General features: G+C 40.6%; 1 protein-coding gene across 1 annotated transcript; it reads left to right on the top strand.

Annotated features, from left to right (window-relative positions):
• Positions 1-2087: 2087 nt before the first annotated feature.
• On the top strand, positions 2088-22792 carry racgap1 (Rac GTPase activating protein 1). Its single transcript, XM_061685654.1, has 17 exons — positions 2088-2182; positions 3380-3472; positions 3728-3930; positions 4052-4194; positions 6293-6362; positions 6455-6508; positions 7958-8035; positions 8207-8324; positions 9583-9725; positions 11756-11920; positions 15163-15258; positions 15500-15698; positions 16562-16667; positions 16752-16884; positions 19732-19855; positions 19950-20046; positions 21328-22792. The coding sequence occupies exons 2-17, from the start codon at positions 3388-3390 to the stop codon at positions 21398-21400; spliced, it is 1887 nt and encodes a 628-aa protein (XP_061541638.1). The 5' UTR covers positions 2088-2182; positions 3380-3387; the 3' UTR covers positions 21401-22792.
• The last annotated feature ends 1581 nt before the right edge of the window (positions 22793-24373 follow it).

Here is a 24373-nt window from a genome sequence, read left to right as displayed (position 1 = left end):
GCTTGCAATATCTCAACCTTATTATTTATTTCATAAGAAAATGTTTAAATTTGGTATAGAGTTTAGAAAGAATCATGAAAGTTCATGATTTGGTTTCGTAAGCCACATAAAAATATGTGGCAGACCAGACTTGACCTCCGGGCCTTGAGTTTGACACCTGTGCCTTAGTCTAACTCTAGCATACCCTAACACAGTTGTAAAGTCATGATTACAGTAAATAACTGATTGAAAATTACTTGTATGTCATAATTATTAACAACGAAATGAAAACCAGTAAGTACGCCAATAACTGAGCGTGCATTCTTGTACCCCATGACAATGTATTCTTACGCCGCTGCATAAATTAGTTCATGGCATGTCGTTCGTAACCTTAAAATTAAGTCGTAAACTGAGGACCATTTGTCGTTAAAAAGTAATAGAAAACAAATTTGGGGTTACTTCACTTCATAGATAACAATTATGATAGGAGATGTGAACACAATGAAAATAATGTTTCCATGACATCTTTCTACATGTGTTTTGCTGATTTGGGCCAAGTTGTTGACAAAAGTGAGGCAATTTCACTCTGGATGATTTAGGGGTGAGATGACAACATTGACACTGCAGCAGCACACAGGCGGAGGCTGCAGTTCTTTGTAGTTATTGATCAAAGATGAAATGCTTTTTGTACTGCCCGTCCTGAATTATCATTAAAGGAGAGATAGTGTGCATTTTTTCTCAATTTAAGAAAGTATCCAGGTTATTTCCACTATGCTTTTGTTAAAATACCCCAAGGATGAAGAGTTGTAGATACTTTTATCCAACTTATATCTTGTCTTCGCAAAGTGAAGACATTTTATTGCCTAGCTGTCTCATGCAAGTGAGCCTGCTGGCCCCAAATCCTGCTAATCGTGACCAGTGGGCTGGAATTGTCCATGCATTCCTGAGGTCCAGATTTTTTTCTGCCGACAGGCCTGAAATCAGATCATTCAAATTTCTCGAGCTTATCTACGTCACTCGCGAAGATCCCCACCTACGTCTTCGCTCCTGAACCAGCGCTGTCAACATAACAAACACATGTGCTCTCACAAATGCGTCTTATACCCAGAGGCAACCAAACACAGGAAAGGGTTTGTTCAACTATTGTTTAACTTATCATAGAAAGGGCGAGGGCGTTCTTAGCTAAATATGGAAAAAGCGGACACAAAACCGGGTCAAACAGAAGTAGCTTTCACAGGGCCTTTTCTGGACACTCGTATGAAAAAACTAAGGTTTATTTTTAAATGAAATTTACATTTTTATCATAAGTCCATGTTCGAGAGTCACTCTATGGAGATCTAAATAGCCAAAATATGGGACCTTTAATAAAAGCTATCTTTCTTATCCATCAACTTTGTTTTTGTTTTTGGGGGGTCCAGAAATCAGGGGCAATTCTAGGATCAGAAGTTTAGGGGTGCTGAGGTCCCAGGGAGGCAAGATAACTTACACAGTTTTGTACATTTTAATGCAATTTCATGCCCACATTCCTGAAAGAAAAACCGCTAACACAGTCGTAAAGTCATGATTACAGTAAAGTAGCATGATTTTGCCTAACAAGGCTATCTAAAACTGGTTGTCCACACAGTTCTGGCTGTTAAAGACCTTTTCATAATAGTTGTTAACAATGCAGTGCCAGGGCATTTCCGGGTGGCAGAAAAGGGATTGACAGCTGCTGATTTAAACTTTGGATACTGACGTCATCCACTTACCTGCTGAAATGTAAATTACAACACCGGCAAAGAAAATACAAATAAAAATACAATACCGGCTTTCCGTCTCCCTTAGGGCGAATTACCTTAACATCTCCTTTTCGACTGACAAGTCACACATTTAAACTACTGAGGTAGAAAACAAGTCTCAAATCATAATTGCAGCCCTGTTCTCACTTGCTCTCCCTGCGTCAAATATCTGCATCTGCTCCGTTGCTTTAAATTTGAAGGTTTTAACCGGAAGCGTACCGTGTATTTTTCCTTTTTGGGCATGACGTAGCGGCAGAGTGAAACTCCTATTGGCTAGCGGCGAAATTTTAAACATACACGCGCTCGTTGCGGTAGAACCCAAACGCAAACGGAATAACTGTGAGGAGCTGGTTGCTGCTGCTCCGTCGGTCGGTAAAAAAAATAGTGGGACACCGCTCGAGTGGGATTCAACCTCACTGGAAGAGGTTTGTCGCCAGACATTTTTACAGCCCCGCTTGGGAAAAAAATAGCTAAATAGCACTCGCTGTCTCTTCTTTGAAGGGCGCATGTTTGAGAAACTATCTGACAATGAGTGCACTGTTGTTAACTTCTACCTCACTCGCCTAACCGTCGTGTACTTGTCTTCACTGGATTGTATGTAACGTTGCGACGAAAAACGGACTGTTTTAATCTAGCTAAACAAATAGCGAACGTCACAATGCACATTTTGCTGTTTTATTTTTCATTTTTATTTTTAATTTTTTTTTTAAATTTAATAGCCTGCGTGGTTGGAGAACGGCTACAATCTAATCCCGCAGAATAATTTTAATGCTGTAAAACTCGAATGATTCGAACTGGAACAAATGAAAGTAGTGAAGTGGAATAGTATTCCTTCATACGGTTCGCTTAGGTTTTTTTCCCCCCCTCGTTTGAAAAAGGTTGCGGCCTGTTGAATGTCAGGAAAAAGGGAAACGGTCAAAGAGGCAACAAGAACCGGACATAATTTAAAATCAGAGGTCACCAACATGGTGCCCACTGGAACCAGGTTACTCGGGTAGCCCCAAAAGACCAAATGAGTAGCCTGCAAGCCTTTTATATGAAAAACAAAGCTACCTAGCTCAGCACATTCCTAGGGAGTCACCATGTCCCAGAAGTGTGATTTTTCTAGGACTATTGGAGGAGTGATCAGTCTGTACTTTAACAGATTCATAGAAATTAAGGGTTGCATATGTAACGGGTGCCAGCTCCCGGTAAACTTCACTCGCCGAAGCATTAAGAGGCACTCTAGACAGTTGGAAGCAACACTGGACTATTAGCCTTCTAGTACACTATGCCCGCAACTCTCAAGCAGTGGACGTGTGGATGCAGGACCCAGTGCAGGATGGCCACCATTGACGCATTTATACATTTATCCGTTTCATTACTATTTAAATCATTGTGAGAAAACATTAACATGATCCCTGTCTACACATAGATGAATATAATTAGTAATAACATACTTGCCGGTCATTTGACCAATTTGCTATATCAGTGGTGTGTGTCAAACTGGTCGTCCATCTTTGTCTTTTTTTAAGCAAGCTTTAGTCATCCCCTTAACCAATCAGTGTAACTAAAGGAGTCTCTCTCTCTCTCTCCCCCTCCGCCCCCTGCCTTCCTTCCTCCTCCCTCCAACTTTTCCCAAGGAAATACCATGGAGAACGCCGTGATGAGCCTCCAGAGTTTATATGAGAAGATGCGGTCGCAAATTGAACTTCTCAACGAGGCCGTGGAACCCAGTGAGTTTAAAAAAATAAATAAATAAAATATTCTTGAGCTTCACTGTCTAAATCTGACACACGACGAAACTCAACTAAACTTATGGAGTACTTAAAAAAACAGCCACGCCTGTAATAAAGTGTTGTACATAAGTTGAAATGTAAAGTACAAATAAAGGACAGAGTAGCAGCGCTGTTGGAACAGGCTGCCAACACACATGCGCTACTTTGAAGTTCAAAGAAGACGTTCAAAAAAACTATTCGTCTCTGCACCAGGCTTCATTCTCATGGCTCAGAACTTTGAAGACTGCCGATGCAAGTGGCTGATGGCAGAGGAGAATCTTGAATCCTGCAAGGAGATTCTGACCAAAACTGAGACCGAGAGGGGGTCCTTGGAGGTGAAATTGAAGCATGCCCGAAATCAAGTGGATGTGGAGATTCGGCGGAGGCAGAAGGCTGAGGCTGACTGCGATAAGCTGGTGTGTGTGTGTGTGTGGGTGGACTGCACTGCACAACATTTGTAATCACGCATGAATGGATTCCCTTGATGTTTGTCTGCTAAAATGTTGAATGGTGTTTGTTTCACAAACCTCGATGCAGGACCGTCAGATTCAGTTAATCAGGGATCTTCTAACAAGCGAGGGCTCTTCGAACAGCATCCAGCTAAGTGCAGAGCAGCGTTCGGCTCTGGCCTTCCTCAACACTAACAGCCAGGGTGCAGCCACTCTGAATACCAGCCGAAGGTGACAATCATATGTACACAGTCTTTTCTAGGGATGACCCAGTCTGATCAATCACGTGATTGAAAATCGGGGTCGATCGCATGATTTTTAGTACCTGTATAATACAAGTGATTGAAAGAGACTGTGTGTGTTAGTGACAAACATAGTATCCCCTCCGTAAGCATGCTTTAAATTGTTTGACACCCAGTTGTAGTTTACCTGTAAAACTAAATGCGCAACAAAAAGAATTACACACATTTTATTTTCCATACATGCAAATCAGTCGCCTTTTGGCGAAATATGCCGTTTTGAACTCCAAATAGGCCATTTACGTGAATTGTATAGATCCGATGAGTTTTTCTTGGGGGCGGGGGTCGCCGTCGTTGACGTCATAGGCTGTTTCGTACTCCTTGAATCCTGGCAGCTAGATCCAATCCACACATCCACCATCCACACAGATGTAATTTCTGGATATAACTCTGCGGCGGACTAATATGCGCGCGCATCGGCCTGAGGTTCCGCCTGTGCGCTCGGGACCTGCTTTGTTTGGGAAAAGTCACAGGAGTTGACGAGACCAGCAAAAAAACACTTCTGCCGCTTCTGCTGTTAAGAAATAACGCTACTTTTACTCCGTTACAATGGTCTAAATGTCGCTCACTACTTTTATTGCTCAATTATTGCTTATTTATCAAGTATTTCGTGGGCGAGACTTCGGCTTTGGCTGCTGTTTCCGTAAATCCAATTTAAGCGCGTGACGTTTAAGTCTAGTGCACCAGTCAAATGACACAGTCACATGACCTCACACGTCGTCTTCCATTGGGTTTCCCGGGCATAGGTATTAACACTAGATAAGCCAGCCCGGCTGATTGTTAGGAAGGTCGTCATTACCATGAAGTCAATGGCGAGCAGCTCTTGTTTACATTTAGATGAACAAAAACACCTGTTTTGAACATCCCACAGGTGAACAGGCTAATTGGGAACAGTTGGGTGCCATAATTGGGTATAAAAGGAGCTTCCCTGAATTGCTCAGTAATTCACAAGCAACGATGAGGGCGAGGTTCACCTCTTTGTGAACAAGTGCAGGAGAAAATAGTCAAACAGTTTAAGGACAATGTACAATTGCAACAAATTTAGGGATTTAATCTACGGTCCATAATATCATCAAAAGGTTCAGAGAATTTGGAGAAATCACTGCATGTAAGCGGCAAGGTCGAAAACCAACATTGAATGCCCGTGACCTTTGATCCCTCAGATGGCACTGCATCAAAAACTGACATTAAACTGACTCAAACTCTGGACAACACCCGTCCGTCCATATAGCTGAGAAAGTTAGAGTATGCATGTCATTAACATTATTTATTAAAGTAATTTAGTTTCATTTAGTTAGAACCCGGCGGCACGGTGGTCGACTGGTTAGAGGGTCAACCTCACAGTTCTGAGGACGGGGGCTCAATCCCCGGCCCCGCCTGTGTGGAGTTTGCATGTTCTCCCCGTGCCTGCGTTGGTTTTCTCCGGGCACTGCGGTTTCCTCCCATAACCCAAAAACATGCATGGTAGGTTAATTGAAGACTCTAAATTGCCCGTAGGTGTGAATGTGAATGCGAATGGTTGTTTGTTTGTGTGCCCTGCGATTGGCTGGCAACCAGTTCAGGGTGTACCCCGCCTCCTGCCCGATGATAGCCAGGATAGGCTCCAGCACGCCTGCGACCCTAGTGAGGAGAAGCGGCTCAGAAAATGGATGGATGGATGGAATGTTAAATGTGTAAAGCGACGGAGCGATGTTAATGATGATGATTACAACACAGAATGAACTAACTTCAAATTCAAAATTCGGGTGGGGTCAACCTACCACGCATGTTTTTGGGATGTGGGAGGAAACTGGAGTGCCCGGAGAAAATCCACCGAGGCACGGGGAGAAAATGCAAATTCCACACAGGTGAAGCCGGATTTGAACCCGGGTCCTCACAACTGTAAGGCAGATATACTAACCAGTCGTTCACCATGCCGCTTAACTTACAATTTTTCATTTGTAAGTTATGCATTTTCAGTGCAGTGTTTAGGAATGAATCAACTATCAAACCAAACGTCTTCCCCTCTTCCATTCTTTTACTTTGTCTAGACTGACCACCATAGATGAGTCCGCCTCCATCTTATCAGATATCAGCTATGACAAAACTGACGACTCCCTTGTAAGTTACTTTTATTGAATGTTCAACTAACTCTTTCGTCATCAACAACATTAACTATCAAGTCATGTGCAATTGTGCTTGATCTCTAATAGGATTGGGACTCGTCCGGTGTGAGGCCAGTGCGACTCAGGAAGCGACAAAAGAGGGTATGTGAAGTACGTTGGTGTAGGCATGGCAGAGGAGAACAAATAGTGATGCGCCAAAATGTCAGCCGGCGAAATGTTTTAGCCAAAAATATCCGTTTTCGGTTTCGAGCCAGAAGACATTTTCCACAGAAATAAAACTGCTGAAATAACATGCAACATGTTGATCACTGACAGCCGGCGTGCGAGTGCATACACATCAGTGTAAATAATTATTTATTATTAATAAGCAATGGCCTGTAGAGCTTTGCTGAATATCCAGTTGAATTGACTGGGAGGTCACTTATTAGATACACCCTACACTCACAGTTTGATAATGACATTGTGCCATAGTGCCATAAATCAACCATACATGTGAAATAGGCATGAATGTTAAATAACATAAATTCAACCAACTTCAAGTAACATAAACACACTAATAACAAAGATGAATTTCTTTTGACTGTAATTATTCAAATTTGCATGTCACAATGAATTATAGGAACAGTGTGGCTTTTCCGTCATCATGCTAGCGGCTACAAAGCCCAAATGGGGCGTCCCTATTGTTGCACAACCTCTCTGCTTTCACCTGTTGTGGGGTGGAGTGCTTGTTGCACAATATTTTGAGGCAGCTGCCCCTCAGCTACCTACAAGCTACAGCTAGCATGGCTAAATACGATGTCAAGCCGCCGAGGCGAATTCGCTCCTCACATCCATTGTCAGCGCAGCATAAGTCACTAATCTTCGCCTGCATGTCAGCAAACTACACTTTTTGGGACAAGTATCGTAATAACGAAGAACAGAGGGTGGGGCGAGACAGATCACCATGCTAATTGATAAGCTATCACAAAAAGTCGCAAAACACCAAAATAATTGATTGTGTGGTACAGTACACTTTTGTGATTGATCCGGCTGTAACTGCGTCATAGCAGAGGGCAGACAAATTTGAAAAGCAAAATAGCAGGCAAATTGGTGTGCATTTATTGTGGTAAATACTGTAATATATGATAGCCGGCTACAAAACATGTAGCGGAAACAAACTAGTATGTCACCACTGCTATGTCACTTGAAAATGAACTTAGAATTTAAAAGTACATTAGTATAATACAATATAATACGCATGAGCGAGGGAGAGGCTGTTTGGGTGTGGGTGGACTCACGAGGAAGAGGGGCCGGCATAGACTGGAGGGAGCAGAGTGGCAGAATCTAAGTGCACTGTGCGCAGTTAAACACAAAAAATAAATGCAATTAAAAAAAGTGAAGTCTCATCTTTGCAACCACCCAATCATGTTGCAGTGAAACTCCCCCCACCTAAAAAAAAAAAAAAAAAAAAAAAAGGTGACAATTTATTGAAAACCTTGAGTTTTTAAAACCACGGTAAACCTTCAACACTTTAATCTGCCCATGCCTACTTGGGTGCGTTTATTTACAATGTTATGCTTGTCTGAAGCATACATGTCATATGCATTTCAGCGATCATCTAGACATCATGTGGACGGCCCTTCAGGTGTTTCTAAAAGAACTCGGTCAACAGGCGTGACGCAGGAGCGGGTAAAATATTTATTTATTTTTTAATAAATGCAAGTAATACATGCTGGCTTGATGGAGATGACCTGCAACCAAAATTGAGTGGCATTCAGCGAACCTAGACTCATCACTGCATCTAATTTTAGACTTTTATGTTGTTTGAATGGAATTAAGTTCATCTTGGTTTTATGACAGGCCAATGAGAGCCTGGTGACCACCACCACTGTGACTGTCCCGATAGATGGCGGACCTGTTGAGGCAGTTTCTACTATTGAGACGATTCCTTATTGGACTCGTAGCAGGAGAAAGACTGGTAAACGCACTGCTACAATTTACTGTGGCCTTTTTTCTTTGTATACATCTATACAGTGGTGCCTTGAGATACGGGTTTAAGTTGTTCCGTGGCTATGCTCTTATCTCAAAACATTCATATCTCAAAATATATTTCCCCATAAATTAAATGGAAATGCAATTAATCTGTTCCAGTCCCAAGTCTATTGTGTGTAGAGCACACTGAGAGAGAGAGAGAGAGAGAGAGAGCGAGAGAGAGAGCAGCATGGTGGCAGTGTTAATTCTGGAGTCTGTAACATGCTATTTTTGGTACAGTAAAAAAAATTTCAAGCTCTTCGCCTTTGTCAAGCATACATGAAAATCATTTGCCTTTTGGCAAAAAATCTTATATTGACTAATTTTCATGATGGCTGGGAATGATGATGATGATAAGAATAATAGTAGTGACAATCTCATCGTTTCTTGTGCCCGCAGTCAATGTGGTAGCTTGGACAGAGCCCTGAAAAAATACTCAGCTGCCTGATGTATTTAAGATACAAATTGGCTTTTAATATTCAAAAAGAGTGGTTATGGTTCGCTGCAATTACATACAGTATTTATGAACAGTTTTATGATACAAGAGCACAGAGAACGTCTGGCTTTGATTTATGATTTAAGTTTGGAGGGTCCCTATGAAAGTATGAAATGTATGGAATTTGATTTCATGAATTTCCAGGTCTGGAAAAAGTGGGGAAAATTTTAAACTATTGTATGGACAAATATTAATGTTTCCAAGACTCTTAGAACAGTTCTATTTTCTAAAACAAACAAAAAAATGATATCTTTAAAAAAATAAATAATTGGCTTTTACTACTCAGAAGAGTGGTTATGGTTTGCTACAAGTACGTATAGAATTTGTTGGGAAAACAGTTTTGATACAAAAGCGCAAATAGCACATCTGACTTTGATTTATTTAAGTTGCTATGGAGCTGAATTATATGTGTGCGCGTCAGTTGACTTTATTTCATCACACCCCCATTTGAGTTGCCAGTCCTGTGACTCCAAAATGTGCATAAATGCTAAATTTGTGTAGTTTCACACATTCTCCCGAAGTTGTTTTTGTTTAGTATAGTTTGGTTAGTGTATTCCATAAAGGGTATTCTTAGGCGGATGTAAAAAGTCATTGTTTTTTATTTTTATTTTTTATTTTTTTTAATTACTACATGCACCCCTCTGTTCCGTTATTAGGTTGTGTGCTACTTTTTATACGTCATTGCTCATCATATTTGTGTTCGGCTCAGCTACCATGGAGTCGGACTCTGAATCAGTTACGTCTGCGGATGTTTTCAAGCAGCCCATCAACCCAGAAGTTGAGAAAAAAAATGAGCCCGCCACGCCGCAGCAAAACAAACGTGTCCGTCAGCATGAGTTTGTTTCCAAAACGGTAAGAATACTTAAAACTATTGTTCAATCTCTTTTAAAATCTATGCTTTCAAGGCTCAAAATATTGTTTTGCTTTGAGGAGCGGTTTTGCTCATCATTTCTTCGTTTGAGGGGGAACTTTCTAATTTTGAGGAGCAATTTTTTGCACGTTAATCGCACAGGAACCCAAAGCAAGGGTTTTATTAAACAAAAATACCACGAATACAGGGATCTCGTTTGCTCTGCTTCCTACTTATGAGAGACACAACAATGAGCAGGAACGCATAAAGCATGGTGAATCTGCATTCACAGATGCACAGCATTGCTTACTAACATCTGTATCGGTTGCTGAAGTGGTTCAGTGAATCATAAACCACCAAAACTACGAGGTTAACACTTCGCATAAAGAAACTAAAATACATTAAAATAAAAAAAATAAAAAGATGCTGTACTTACCGTTAATGCTGAGAGTGTGAAAAAAGGAGGGGGGAAAAGGCAAAGAATACTCCCGGCACACAAACACTATACACTAGCTAAGCAGACACACTGTGGTGCTGGGGACAAAATGGCGGACGAGGCACGGGCGTAGTAAAGTCGAAACGCCGTAGGTCGAGTACGTCGTAACTCCAGGACTTCCTGTATCTTCATTTTGAGATTATAAGCAGAAGATAGCTGGGATAGGCTCCAGTACACCCGTGACCCTAGTGAGGATAAGCGTAACAGATGAATGAATGAATGAATGAAAGTTGCAGGGACTCATTGTTTTCATGATGTGCATCCTGGGCCTCAGACTGTCTCAAGTGTAAAATGATCTATGCAATATAATGGGCGGTTGAATGTAGGGCTGCTGCTGTCAAACATTTTAGCATTCGATTGGCCGACTGAAAATTATATTGAATAGAGTATTTGGATAAACTATATTTTTGCATGGTTTAAGAGCCATTATGAATTCAAGAGAAAATAAGACCCTTGACAAAAGACCAATTGGTCTTTTTTAAAAATCCTTTATATGTATATATCCATCCATTTTCTGAGCCGCTTCTCCTCACTAGGGTCGCAGGCGTGCTGGACCCCATCCCAGCCGTCATCGGGCAGGAGGCGGGGTACACCTTGAACTGGTAGCCAGCCAATCGCAGGGCACATAGAAACAAACAACCATTCGCACTCACAGTCATGCCTACGGGCAATTTAGAGTCTCCAATTAATGCATGTTTTTGGGATGTGAGAGGAAACCGGAGTGCCCGGAGAAAACCCACGCAGGTACGGGGAGAACATGCAAACTCCACACAGGCGGGGACGGGGATTGAACCCGAGTCCTCAGAACTGTGAGGCTGACGCTCTAACCAGTCGTCCACCGTGCCGCCTATATATATATATATATATATATATATATCATCTTTATTTTCTAAATTCACATTGTTCATAAAAGATAATTATAAACATTAAAGGCATCGACATCCTTTGTGCAACTTGACTTAAGCAGCTATCAATTTAGCATACGACATAATAGAGTAAATTCATGGCTGCGCGTTCATGAGTTTAGACCAGCTGTTCAATTTATTCCTACGAAAACAAAAACAAACCACCAATATCCTTCACTGTGTGGGTACATGATTCCTTTTGTCATGTTTTTCACTTACATGACTCAAAAGTGGTCATAACTACGATGTGGCCGTGACAAATGAATTTGACACCCCTGCTCTAGGAAATGCGCCCTTGCACTGATTGGCTGCTGCAAAGGTTTTTGGGACAGTCGTCGCGGTTCAATCCGCCGTATGCAGAATATCACATGACCGATGCGTGGGAAAAAACAATCTCTGATTGGCAGTATTGCTTTCCAATGTGTTTTATGAAGCACGAAATGCAAATTTTGACACACTAATTGCAATGAGAGACTGGTTAATTCGAGCCTTGACTTTATTTCTCAAGTCTTAGTTTGTCATCCTTGCACAGGTCTAATTGACTTAAAGAATCGCGTTTGGAGCCCAGATATAGTTGGCCTGTTGTCTCGCTTGCAATCTCCTCCTCACTTGCATCATTTGGCTTTTCCAGGTCATCAAGCCCGAGTCCTGCGTGCCTTGCGGGAAGAGGATCAAGTTTGGCAAGATTGCCTTGAGGTGCTGCGACTGCCGGGTGGTTTCGCACCCAGAGTGTCGGGACCGATGCCCTCTGCCCTGCATCCCTATCCTGGGAAGTACACCTGTAAAAATTGGGGAGGTGGGCCACACATTTTTTCATTTAAAAAAAAAAATATATATATATATATATATATATATATATAATTTTAACATTTAGCCCTCTTGTTGTCCATAACACAGAACAATTACACAGGTTATGTAAAGATAGTAGGGGTGTAACGATTAATTTATCATATCAACATATCGATTTATATTCCTATGATCAAATTGGATCAATCGGTCCTCAACAAGTTAGCCTTCCGGCTGTAAATGTATTTAATTAAATTGTTTAAAATGGTCATCGATTGTATCAATACTATGAAAAAATGCATTGGATTTAAGCATGGCAGACTTCATATAACTGCGTGTTCTGAGCATGTTTAATGATAAAAACGTTATGATTAAGTTTTCATGTCTGTAATGTCGCAGGGGATCATGGGAGTATCAAATAGTTTTTTTGAGTGGGCCAGTCTGAGAAGCAAAACACATTTCCCATGATCCATGGGATCATGGAAGATGGGCAGTGCAGGAAATATCTCTGCGCATTGAGCTGAGTGCTAAACTTAACCAGTCGAATGTTTTGCGAAGCTGAAATCAGAAATATGGATGTATTTTGGTTTTACCATAATAAATTATCAAGGATAAAAGATGACTGACGTGCATAAAACTGTTTGCTGACTGCGGTCGTCTACAAGTCGGGAATACAATTCATATGAGAGCTTTAAGCCACTAAGTTTATGTATCATTAAGATCCAAGAAGTAAGCGAGGCAAACATCAATTCATGAGACATTTCAAACAGGCTTTCCTCATGACGAGTACAAATTTCCATCTCGGCCCTACTGCAGTATAGCATAACAGATAGTTGTACAACACGAGCTACTCAGAGCTACGCAGCCACTATTGAGTAGTAATAAATATGATTAGAACATTTGGGTAGGGTTGGGCATGGAGAATCGAGAACCGATTGGAACTGGGAGTAACATTCTGTTTCCCCTGGACTTGTTCAAATTTTAAAATTTCGTTTCCCAGTTTTGGTGCCTACTGTCTGCCGACTCCCGAAGAAGAAAGTGGGGAAAACCAACGAAGACGAATGCAAACAAAGATGTGATTGTGCCCAATGAGTGCGGCGGACAAAAGTGTTTAACTTTGTTAAAATAAATGACTGGTCGCCTCAGTGCAACACTTACAATAAGAATGTATTGTGCAAAGGAGGCTTTTTCGATGTGTAGAAGTCTGAGGTGCTCCCTCCCGCTCTGAGCCTCAGCCTACACCGCGCGGAACTTCAGTGAATTCAAATTGGGTGAATGAAAGGATACAATTTGTCCATGCTAACAAGTTAAGTCTTAAAACAAATGTAAGAGCTGACGACAGACACAAATATAAAATATGCATTATTTTACCATACTGGAAAGAAAGTAGAAACGGTCGCATTACAAGCTTAACGTTGAGCTAAAACTTCACCAGAGGTCAAACTAGCAACTTTAGATCAGAATTGAATTGGGACAAAATTCGTTGTCTCACAAACGCTAACCTTGTGCCTCATCAGTGGGTTGGCAAAGGAATCAATGTTTTAGATCATTTGGTTCCATTCACTACTCTTTTACATGCCGTCTCATTTTACTTTTTCACTGGTGTCGTGTGAAGTTACCTTTTCGTGACAAAATGCTGAGTTCCGCTGCGTACAAAGTAAAAAAACAGGAATCAAGTTAAAACTTAACCATTTGACATGATGGAATAATCGCAAAAAAAGTATTTGAACAATGCTATATTTATCTGTTTGCTGAAGCATTAATTAATGAATATTAAGTCAATTCGGTTAGTTACACACATATTGCCTTTTAGTTCATAGGTTTGATATTGATACTGGTTATGAAGAACCCTGAGTGAAATGTTCATATTAGTCTTTGCTGCGAGCTGCTAAGAAAATGGATGTTCATTTGGACATCCCTTATTTAAACCATGCAAACTTTGTGACCCGGGCCCCTAAAAGAATCTGAATCGAGAATTGTTTTTGTGTTCAACTGCAGTAAGCGTGTTTATTTTTAAATTTTTTCTTAAATTTCTATGCTGAAAAACGCACACAGTAGGTAAATTTACTGTTAATCCAACCTGAAGAGAGTTGCACTCTATTCAAATAAAATGTGAATGCATTTGCCATTAATGGTTATTGTATATTCATCATTAATTTTATCTGATAGCTTTACAAGAAACAAAAGGAATCCAGGAAATTTCACCTGGTCTGTGCAGTATCCAGGTTTTTTTGTCTAATAGGTTACTGAATCGATTCAATCCACTGAATCGTTTCTGACTGTATCATTCCAAATGTCGTCGTTGATTAGAATTCGTTAAAATGAATCATTGTAACCCTAAAAGATAGGGTGACACACTCTGTTGATTGTTGGATTAAAAAATGGTCAGTTGCATTTGAATTGGGTAGAAAGAAGACAGAAGTCACCCTTCCTCAAATAGCGCCTGGGTACTTGTGTATTGCCGGACCCGGACATTGTTTGTGTCATGGACATGGTCATGCCCATGCCTCTTGAGTTTGTACCAGGCTAAGCTAATGTTCACTAGTTTCTTAAGTCAGTGCTAGAATAACTTGCTCTAGGTATTGTCACCATTTAGAGTTTTTCATATCAAGCGGGTGTTATCAGACATGGTTTTCTACTTTTCTTTGTCTCTGTGGTACGGGCATGTGAAATTCCTTGGTAGGTAAACAGAGCTGTACCGTGTTCAGGCAACGCTTACTATAGCTTGCTGTGAAAAGTATTATTCTTTTTTTTTTTTTAAACAAGCTATATACACTTGTAAATTCATGTTGGGATAATGTCATAGTGCTTTAACAGCAGTTTTGAATGTTTATCATCAGGTTGGATGATTGATTTTTGACAGACTGTGATTTGTGCTGTGATAGGGCTCTCCACTATGTAAGCAGGCTGAAGAAAGCTTTCCCGGAGATGGGCAGAAGGTTGACCCAGAAGGGCAACATGTTGAAACCCATATATTCCAAGGCCTCGTGCTTGATGTAGAGTTCGTCGTTCTTGATAGATTTGAAAGCCCTGTGGTAGTTTACTATTTTTTTCTTCAGTATTTCATAGTTGTTGTTTTTTTCTTTTTTTTTTTTTCTATGAAATAATAATTATTGTCGTTACATTTTCCATTTTCTTTTGGAGCACATTATAAAGCCTCAGGGAAGACTTGTAATGCCACTGTTGGGTCAAATCAGTGAGGATTTGTGATCCTTGGTTGAAATGCGGCATATGAAATGTGTTCGTGTCCAGGGTGTGCTTGCAGACTACGTCCCAGCCGTTTCGCCAAAGATTCCCCCTCTCGTGGTCCACTGCATTGGTGAGATTGAGCAACGGGGTTTGCATGAGGTATGTGGGCCTTTTCTCTCTTAATGATAATCTGCATTCAAGCTTCACATCCCAGTTGCTCTTGTTCTATCGTGGCTGCTAAAGGATCTATTATATACTCTATCCTCTCTTCGTCAATTAGCCCCCCCCAGTTGTTTGACATTGCTTCTTTTGTTTCCCTCTTTTAGTTTGTCTAAAACCATGTATACTGTAAACCTAGGAGGGAAGATGAAACTGTCATTAACAGCCTCTCATTTTTCAGGCTGGACTGTACCGACTGTCTGGTGCTGATCGCACAGTGAAGGAGCTGAAGGAGAAGTTTCTACGCAGTAAAACTGTTCCTGTGCTGAGCAAAGTGGACGACATTCACGCTATCACTGGACTCCTCAAGAACTTCCTCCGCAACCTCAAGGACCCTCTCCTCACCTTCCACCTGAACCGTCAATTCATGGAATCTGCCGGTAATATAGCTAGCCGAATCTTGAAAGAGACATATTTTGCTTTTTTTCACAATTGAATTCTTTAGTCATTAAACTAGTTGAGACTGGATCAAGTACTGCACTCCATTTTGCCTCAATTGCATCAAGACAATTAATATCCAATTGCACATAAATTATAAACCAAATTCATCAGTTTATCTCACATTCCGAGCATTTTACACCACATTTCCCCTTAGACCTTCATTTGAAGGGCTAAGTATAATACATAATATACAGTATAATTGCGTTTTTTGATGGTTGTCATTTTGGCACTGGGCTTGTATTTCTGGGGTGTTGTGTGCTGTTGTCGAAGACTGTTGTCTTGTAGCGTCCCTGTGGAGGAAAAACCGTCCGGTTATTTATAATGTTGACGGGACCTCATATGTGTTTAGTAAAGATGATGTCAGATAGGGATATTTAAACATTAAGCTAATGGATTCACGATGATGAACTGCTCTGCAGTAAGTGAGTGATTATAGGTTACAGCGCAGGCCTCGAAGTTTACCAATTCCCGATTTCCCGTGGGAAGTCAAAAAATACTCACACGGGCAAGCTAGTAAAATACATAACCTCTAGATGACAGCATATATTTATAAAATGGGAAAGTTTTTTTTTTTCCATTTTCCCCTATACCCATGTATAATGCGCGCTATTGACTTTTGACAATTTGTTTGGGAGGGGGGGGGGGGAATGTTAATTAGAAACGAGAGATTACGGTACCTCGTGGTTATTTCAATTAGCTTGAAATGCAAATAATAATAATCTTTGAATGTGTTTTGCGTTCATGTTACCTTCAATTTAAAGTAACATTTGCTCTTATTGTATGCGTTTTTTTGTTGTCTCAGAGGCTCCAGATGATGACAACAGCATAGCCCTGATGTACCAAACCGTCAGTCTCCTGCCCAATGCCAATAGAGACACACTGGCCTTTTTGATCCTCCACCTTCAGAGGTTAGCGGCTGCCATCTGCAAGACAGATTTCTTTCCTTTTGTGTTTCATCAACAATAGCCACTGTCTGTGATGACATATTTCAGAGTGGCTGAGAGTTTTGACACAAAGATGGACATCAGTAACCTGGCTCGGGTGTTTGGTCCCACGATCGTGGGTCACGCCGTTCCCAACCCGGACCCCATGACCATTTTACAGGACACCAAACGGCAACCAAAGGTATGTTTGTTGCATTGTCAGCTCAGCACATCTTGAATGTATAAAATATTGTTTGTTTATAACAGAATTTGAGATTCAGACATGGATCAAACATGGAACGTCTTTCTTGGGATAGATTGATTATCGACCGGGCTGATATTCAGCATTTTGACCGATATTGGCATTGGACTTTTTTAAAATCCGACATCCGAAAAAAGATCAATTTAAATCTCTGTAAACTTCAGGGAACTTTATTCATATTTTCAGTTAACTTTGAGATACTGGTTCCCCTGGGAATGCCCTGCATTCTTTTTATTTGTGAACTTAAAACAAAGCTAAGTGAAAGATGCACATTTCCTTTACTGTATATTGGAAATTTTGGAAAACTATTTACTGTCGAAAACTTTATGTAGCTCTTTAAGTTTTCATTTAACTCTATAAGACAAGCTGCTGAGCCTGGGAGCTCCCGGCACTTTTAGTTAAACATTTAAAACAGACTTCTGTTGTCAAAGATGGATTAAAAAAAAAAGTTGAAAAGCTGTTTAATTGACATGCTTAAAGCCATGTAAATTAAATGTTGGAGTTTGTACTACTTAAAATTTTGGCCCCAATAGTCTACCTTTTTCTGCAAATTAATATGTGCTCCAGATATTGCTTATCATGCTTGACTCCTAATAATCTATATTGGCCCTTTATATCTCCTCCTCTAGTTTGGGCGAATTGTTTGAGGCTGTATTTGACCAAATTCCATGTACAGACCCTGCCAAAAGCTAAAGAAAAAGTTTACTCGGCACGGCTGTAACACAGATTGTTCCAGATATTGGGGGAGAAAAATAATCCAGCATCGGACATTTCCGGCCACTGTGACAAAAAAAAAAGCTACTTGGGGGTTATGCTATTATATAATGTGACCCCGAATTTTGGGGATGGCACGTTGAAACCTCATATACTTTGATTCAGGCTGCAATTGTCTGCCATTACAAGGTTGACGCAGTAAAAACATTAAAATAAATATTGAAGCCATCATTTTTAATGATTATGATTTATAGAGGCATGATTATGTTGTGCAATTGAGCAGTATGCAGAATTATTTTTATCCTATTACATGATCTACTGCAATAACTGTCCCACGGTAATGTTCTTGACAAAATTGAGAAAATATGGAAATTTGGACAAATTGTTCTGGAAGTGGTGGCACAGTGGACAACTGGCTGGCATATCAGCCTCACTGTTATTAGGACCTGGTTTCAAATCCGGCGTCGCCTGTGTGGAATTTGCATGTCCTCTCCGTGCCTGTGTGGATTTTCTCCGGGTGCTCCGGTTTCCTCCCGCATCCCAAAAATATGCATGGTAGGTTATTTGAAAACTCAAATTGCCCGTAGGTGTGAAAGTGAGTGCGTATGGTTGTTTGTTTAAATGTGACCTGCGATTGGCTGGTGACCAGTTCACGGTATACACTGCCTCTTGCCCGAAGATAGCTGCGATAGGCTCCAGCACGCCTGCCACCCTAATGAGGATAAGCGGTACAGAAGATGAATAAATGAATTAATGTTCTGGAAGTGAATTTCTATGGGTTCACCACAGTTTTTATTTTTTCTACAATGCTCTAATAAACCATGTCCAGTGGGATACATTGTGGTTAACTATGAATTGGTGTATGAAAGTGTTTGAGTGGGTGAATGTGAGGCTTTGTAAAGCGCTTTGGGCACTGAAGATCAGGTGTGTCAAACTCATTTTTGCTGCGGGTTTCCCTCGGAGGGCCGTCATGAGCAGTAAATGTTCAATTGCCTCATGTTATTACATATACACAAAAAAATCGATGAATAACTATGTTTGAAACCAGAAGCCAGTAAAAAAATTGTTAATTCAGTTTTTGAAATGGGGATTGGTAGCAAAAATGTCTGCAATCAACGTTCTATAAAAGGGAAGACAATTTGCAATGTTGCTATTTTAGCAAGAAACATGAAGTCCACGCACTTGATTTGCTTTCGTGGGCCACATAAATTGATGTGGAGGGCCGGATGTGGCCCCCGGGCCTTGAGTTTGACACCTGTGGTCTAGATAAAGTGCTATATAATTGTAGTCCTTTTACCATTTGGTTCAAACTACCACCATTTAGAGACCAAGACCCGTGAATAGTAGATTCCCACTCACGAATATTGAATTGCCTATGTTAATAGTTATCACCCTTAATATATCAAAAATGATGATCCTAAAACACTTTATGATTATAATAATATTACTGTGGACGCCCTGCTATTCACAGGGGATAGGGATCAGGCTGGACTGTGAATAGTTAAAAAATGTGCAGATAATTGACTGCCATTATAATTGCATTGGGGGAAAAGTGGTTACAGGCGCTAATACTGATTAGTGGCTTCGTGCTTGCTAGCTAGCTACGAGAACTAATATGAATTGCAGGACACATTGACCATTAACACTTCAAATGTACAAACGTCAAGGTAATAAATATGCATGCTTTAATTCGGCACCATGCAGCATCGGGTCTCGTCTTCCCCGATGTACCGCTCCCCACAGATAGGAAAAACCGCGAGCCTGACTGCTTTTAGCCAGCAGCAGCTGCACGGTGGATGGAAGCATTTTACGAAGCGGGGGTCCCCCAGGTCGGTACCAATGTTTTTAAGCCATGGCTATTTGTTTTTCAATTAATAGTTTGTTCAATCAGCTAAATTAGCAACTCGGTGAGTTCACAAATGGGAACAGGTTTAATGTATTTCTAGTTTGTTGTGTACATCACAAAAAAGTTAAGACGCTTCAAAAGAAAATGTTTTTTTAAATCTCCTTTTAGTTCAGCGCATCTTCTGAAACAAGTTGACAAAAAGTAAGTACTGACCCCCATCTGCTCAGGTTGTGGAGCGTTTGCTGAACCTGCCGGCGAGTTACTGGGCCCAGTATGTGAAATCTGAAAATGTGCAGCCACGCTTGGATCACTTGATTATCCAGAACTCAAACTGCTACACCCCCGAGAGAGGTGAGCATTCATCAGGAAGGCCCGCCTCCACCCCCATCTTTCTAAAGGAGGGGTTGTCCCGGGGTCCTAATCTTTACTGTTGCTTCTGTCCCAGTGACCTTGCTTGGCCCCCTTACTCCAGAGCAGCAGATGAATAAAACGCCGTCTTCCAGCTCACTGTCGCAGCGCTTTAAATCCACGCTGACACCCAGGTAAGCACTGAGCCTTCTGACTTGTACATCTCTAGTTGTTGTCTTCTCTGAATCCCTTGATAGTTTGCAAATTTGGTCTATTTCCCTCCACAACAAACCATATGACATCACTCTCTTAAATTAGACTGGGTTTATACTGCAGCTCCAGGCGCTCCAATTCTGATTTAATTTTAATGCCTCTATCTGAATTTTCGGGGACTATTTCCATGTTTCAAGTTATGCATAGTCGATTTGGCTGCCTTTACAGTGATGGAACGCCGACACTTCCCATTCATTGATTTGAATGAGGATAAAGGCCTCTTTATACTCCCACATTGCATCACGTGACCACATTGGGCTGCGCGGCCCTGATGTGACACTTGATGCGCACACGGCACAAATTGTCACCACGCGCAGAATGCCATGTAGATCGGCTCTTGTGATTGACGCCTTCTTGATCTAGGTCCATTTGTTCTAGCAGGCAATGCTCCACGGTCACGATTGTTGTGGTTTTGTTCCGGAGCGTAAAAACTGCTACCGGAATTGGCCATAAAGCCGTAGCGACACCCTCGACTTGGAGGAGAACATGCAGCACATTTTCAAAACGGTGCGCGTGTGTTGCACTCGGGTATAAAGGCAAACTGCGTGCGGGATAGGTGCAGTGACGTCAGCGCGGTCATCCTTTACCTTTGCTTTCTCCACTGGTCACCATTAGCAATTATTTTCCTTGTGATTGACACACCTATAATGTAGCACATTTACATCACATTTAATGGGCTGCTTTTCTGTAATTTAGATTCATCACAGATTCAGTGGCGTGAAGCTCACATTGGTATACGGTATAGCTGTGAATTTATACAGGCCACACCTAAAGAATTGTATGGTCTCTGCGTTTGCTGTAGTTTACATTTTACACAGGGTGTTTAATGCGTTAATTTGTTGTCGGTGGGTATATACGTCAGTCTATGTATTACGATGTTACATAGAAGAGGTCTAAATCTGCGTGATTTCCATGCATTCTTTCACACTTGCCTTGACACATATCCCAATTGTGCCACTTCAGCCGAAAACATCTGAATTGTCACTTGAACCATGCAGTGTAAATCCAGCCTTTGCCAACCTTAAATGAATTGGATTAATAGTTGGATGTCTGCCACAGAGATTTATTATTTTTTTTAAATCCCCACTCTGAAGAAATTACTTTTTTTTCTAGCTTAAATGTACTTTAAGTCAGTCAAGTTTCCTTTTAACTGACCTTATCATTTTAACTGTACTGTGATTGTGTTTTTGTTTGTTTTTTAGATTTGGGAGTAAGAGCAAGTCAGCAGCCGCACTTCCTCAAGGGAAGTTCTTTCAATCTCCACTACTTAAATAATTCAAATAATTGTTTTTCCCCTATGCAACACTTGTTTGTTTTTGTCTGACACCACAAAGAGATGTACTTTCGTTGTTTTACCTGTTTTTAAATCAGACTGAATGACAATGTTCTGTACACTTTTGATATTTGTGCATGTTAGAAGTATGGAAAGCATCCTACACTGACCTGCCTCAAAATTATGACCTCTTGCACAGTATGACAGCCAATACAAGAGCTGTATCACACATTTGGACTCTACAAAGAAAATGTTCAGTTTTGATTGACACTGTCAGAGAGAGAGTCATTTAACAATCTTTATTGTGATTGTAGTTTGCAGTTGAGTATCATACTGAGAGCCGTTTTTAATATCTTTGACTCGTGACTAATTAAGGTAACCAAAATAGAATCAGTTCTGTTAATTTCTGACAGTCAATCAAAATGGAACATGATTATATTTGTAAAGGCAGAATATTTGTTACAGCTTTTGTGTTGGATAGCATTACAATGTGCATGTGGTCTAAATGTTATGGCTGGTTTGTGAATGTCTCCATTTAATCATTAACTTAGACCACTTTTCAACTCATGTGTCACTCAGAAGTTGAAGAGTATTTTGAGGCATTTCATTATTGAAGGTACACCTGGCTGTTTTAAGTTTACTCCAGTTGGATGTTGAATACCTTTTAGAGAATTGTTCTGTAGATGTTTGTTGTGTACTTTCTTACTTTAATAGTTAAAAATACAGTATACAATTTCTAAAATTCATGTAAGCGTCTCATGTCATTTATACTTGTTTTCAGTGTGTATATACAGTTGTTAAAAATAATAACTAACTGACTAACCAGAACAATCACTGTTAATAATTTAGTAGTATTGTAGTTGTAGTAAAGTCATAGAAAATGGCTGAAAATAACATCTTTTGGAGTCCAAGCTGCGATTGACTGGTGACCAGTTCAGGGTGTACCCCGACTCTCGCCCGAAGATAGCTAGGATAGGCTCCAGCATGCCCACAACACTAGTGAGGATAAGCTGTACAGAAAATGGAAGGATGGAGTCCAAACACAGTAGTTTTTCAAATTATCCCCACACACTGATTTTAAGCCATAGTACACTCTGAATGCCGATGGTGGTGCAAGTACGCGCATTTTTTAAAACCATGGCGCCAGACTGATTCATTGCATACCACAGGGATTGTGGATACATTTGCATATGTCAAAATACTTGAAGAGGTCACGTCGCTTTAAGCTGACAAAGAAATGCCCTTGTAATTCGTGTTTCAACAAGACGACGCCAAACACAACAGTAAGCGAGCAGCTTCTTGGTTATCGACCAATAAAATGTCAGTTATGACGTGGCCAGCCCAATGATTAATTAAGTAGAAAACACAATAATAATAATAAAAAAAACACTGTTTCTGAGGCAAAAAAAAAAATAAAATGCAGATGTGTTGAATGCTGTCAAACCATCCTGGGCTGGAATACTTGTTCACAGTTGCTATAAGTTGGTTGGCTCGATGCTACACAGACGTGAAGCAGGTCATAGAAAGTTGTTATACAAGTTGTAGGATTCACAGGAATGCTAAATCCTAATGATCTTTCAGTTAACATTGTTAATAGAAAGAGGAATGCGCACACTGCTATATTATTGAACAGTCCCATATTCGTCTATCTTAATTTTCTGTAGTAATCATCTTACTTATGTGCAATGCTTGCAAAGCATTGAAATTAAACATTTTCAGGACTTGACTCACATTTTTAATCATGGGTATATACAGTATGTGCCAAAAAAAATGTATATCGAGGGGAAAGTCCATTTATTTCAATAATTTCTTTCAAAAAGTGAAACTTGTATATTAGTTCACCACACAAAGTGAAATGTTTCAATGATTATGGCAGAAGGAAAAAATAAATTGGCCAGCGTTTCACAAAATTAGAATATTTCATGTGACCAACAAAAAGGGATCTTAAACAGAGAAATATTAACCGTCTGTGAAGTGTATTAAAGTAATATGGCCTCTGTACTTTGTTAGGCCTCCTTTTTCATTAATTACAGCATCATGGAGGTGATCCATCAGCCTTTGGCACAGTTCAAGTGTTATTGTAGCCTAAGTTGCTTTGATATAGGCCTTCAGATCATCTGCATTCCGGGGTTTCTGTTCCCTCATTTTCCTCTTGACAATACCCCATATAAAATTGCAAAGGGGTTAAAGTCAGGCAGGTTTGTTGGCCAATCAAGTACTGTTATTCCATGGCTATTAAACCAGGTATTGGTAGTTTTGGCTTTGTGGGCAGGTGCCCAAAAAAATGTGTCTCCAAAAAGCTCGTCAGCAGCGGGAAGTATGAAGTGCTCTAAAATTTCCTGGTAGACAGCTGCATTGACTGTGGACTTGCTAAAACAATGGACCCACACCAGCAAATGACATTGCTCCCCAAATCATTACTGACTGTGGAAACGTCACACTGGACTTTAAGCAGCTCGACTTTTGTGCTTCTCCAGTTTTCCTCCAGACTCTGGGACCTGGATTTCCAAATGAGATGCAAAATTTACTTTCATCTAAAAAGAGGACTTCGGACCACTGGGCAACAGACCAATACTTTTTTTCCTTAGCCCTGTTTTGGGTTCAGGAGTGGCTTGACACATGGAATTCTACAGCTGTAGTGCATGCCATGCAGACGTCTTGATGCACTGACACCAGCCTCAGTCCACTCCTTTATGAAGCTTCCCAGATTTCTGAATCGCTGGTGCTTGACTATCCTCTCAAGGCTGCGGTCACGAGTGCAACTTTTCCGGCCACATTTTCCCCTTCCTAAACACTCTTGTTAATGTACTTTGATACAGTGCTCTGTGTGCATCCAGCTTCTTTTGCTATTTCTTTTAGACCTTTTCTCTTTGTGGGGGGTGTCAATGATGATTTTCTGCACAACCGTCAATTTAGCACTCTTCCCCATGATTCTGAAGCCTACTGAGCCAGACTGAGACCATTTAAAGGCTGAA

The sequence above is a fragment of the Phycodurus eques genome, chromosome 1 (genome assembly GCF_024500275.1).
Source record: "Phycodurus eques isolate BA_2022a chromosome 1, UOR_Pequ_1.1, whole genome shotgun sequence".
Classification (NCBI taxonomy): Eukaryota; Metazoa; Chordata; class Actinopteri; order Syngnathiformes; family Syngnathidae; genus Phycodurus; species Phycodurus eques.
The sequence above is the reverse complement of the archived record's forward strand: the minus strand, read 5'-3'. Positions and strand labels throughout refer to the sequence as shown.